A 1,866-nucleotide genomic window follows, 5' to 3' on the forward strand; every position below is an offset into this window, starting at 1 on the left:
TCCATATTTCTAGTCAACTAAACACAAAATTGGAAGTTTAACTAAAAGTTTGCTTAACTTAATATATTATGTTGATTAAACATGCACAAAAGTTTGTACAACTAATTGACCTTTAAGTTGAGTAAACTAAAAAATCTGCTGAAGCTGGTTGCCTTAAAATTTTAAGTTTGCTCAACTTCTGATTTTTTACAGTGTAGTTCAAGGTTAAAACAGCCGTGTTCAGAGGAAATTCCTCCAGGGAGATTTAAACCATTATCTAGAGTAGTAATGTAAAATGAGTACGAGTAAGTTAAGTCATTTATTTATATAGCGCTTTATATGATTGATTGTTTCAAAGCAGCTTTGTTAACGTTAAACATCAATTATGAAACAAAGACAATTTCAGCTGTAAAGAAGACAATAGTGTCATTATTCAGCTCAATTCAGTGTCGATTCAATTCAATTCAATAATAGTGTCAAAGATGTATCATTAACCAGCATAATTCAAGTTCAGTTTTGCTCTCATCCGAAAGTAATATTTAACCCTTTAAACTCTACCAAATATGAAGAGAGAAACTCGATCTGATCTGTCTATCATCTATTTCACTGACCGGCTGACTGACTGATTGTTTGGTCGGGCCATTTTTACACTACAACTGGCTTCAGCGGTTCAAAAAGAACCTGGCTCCAACAAGTCAACAAGTCTGGTTCGGTTTGGTTTATGAATGTACCTGCCTGCAGAACAGAAGACTAGTTTATACTCCTGAAGTAAATCTTCAGAAATAACACACACACATTATCAAGTGATCCTTAGCTTGTGTGTCTTGACTGTATCACAGACGCTTGTAAAATAAAATACAAATGAAACACGTGTGAGCTGAAGGTTATAAAAGCGGATTGATCTCGTAACACGGTTCATATCTGTGAGGGAAGCACAAACTCAAAGCGTCTGTTTACAGTGAGCAGTTTTAATAAGCGCACGGCCCGCTGCACTCGCATCTCGCATGATTAAAAAATAAAGCTGCGAATTCAATCCCTCTGTTTGGTGAAAACCAGTGCCAAACTCTCGCTCTGTCCCGACAAATTAGTGTTAACAGGCACAAGTCTGGCCAGTAAATCCACATATGCTGAAAATATTCTCTCTGTGTCTCTAAACGGGCCTGAAAGTCTCATGAACGCACACTGTACACATAAAGTGTAACCAAGTTTTTTTTTTATGCGCACCAAGGCTGCATTTATGTGGTCAAAAATACAGTAAAAACAGTAATATATATTACAATTTAAAATAACTTTTCTTTTTTAATTATATTTTAAAATGTAATTTATTACTGTGATCAAAGTTATATTTTCAGCATCATTACTCTTCATGTGAATTCACATGATTCTTCACAAATCATTCTAATAAGCGTTCTAATATGTTTTCTGTCGAAAAACCAATTATTTCACAGATAAAACCCTAAAAAGATCATCTCATCTCAAGAGATTATCTCATCACATACCATACAGTTAGTCAAAAACAGCAAACAGCTCTTCCTCATAAGAACTCACTGTAAACGCTGTTAAATGCACATTTGTTTCCTGGTGGACTGAGATAAACCTGTGCACAATGATTCCTGGAAAACATCTAAACCTAGGCAATCAGAGCTTGGCATTTCGAGAAACTGTAGCCATTCAGGAGGTTGTTGAACGTCTATGATGGAGTGAAAGCGACAGACCTAAAATAAAACATCTGCTTCAACTGCTCAATCCGTCATTCCTTCAGGACACAGAGAGTTAACAGAGCCCGAGAGAGAGAGCGAGAGAGAGAGAGAGAGAGAGAGAGAGAGACTTTTTGACTTTAACACACTTTATTAAAACATCTAAAAACAAACACTACATTATACCCCA

At 35.9% G+C, this 1,866-nt stretch overlaps 1 protein-coding gene across 1 annotated transcript in view; it reads right to left on the reverse strand.

Annotated features, from left to right (window-relative positions):
• The window catches only part of LOC107721440 (protein eva-1 homolog A-like), a 15,670-nt gene extending 14,067 nt beyond the window's left edge, over window positions 1–1,603 (reverse strand). The window contains exon 1 of the mRNA XM_016529445.1: window positions 1,528–1,603. Coding sequence (XP_016384931.1) covers window positions 1,528–1,603 — 76 coding nt within the window. The remainder of the gene's footprint in view (window positions 1–1,527) is intronic.
• Between the last annotated feature and the right edge of the window lie 263 nt (window positions 1,604–1,866).

Source organism: Sinocyclocheilus rhinocerous, unplaced genomic scaffold (assembly GCF_001515625.1).
Source record: "Sinocyclocheilus rhinocerous isolate Xijiao unplaced genomic scaffold, SAMN03320098_v1.1 scaffold454, whole genome shotgun sequence".
NCBI classification, from domain to species: domain Eukaryota; kingdom Metazoa; phylum Chordata; class Actinopteri; order Cypriniformes; family Cyprinidae; genus Sinocyclocheilus; species Sinocyclocheilus rhinocerous.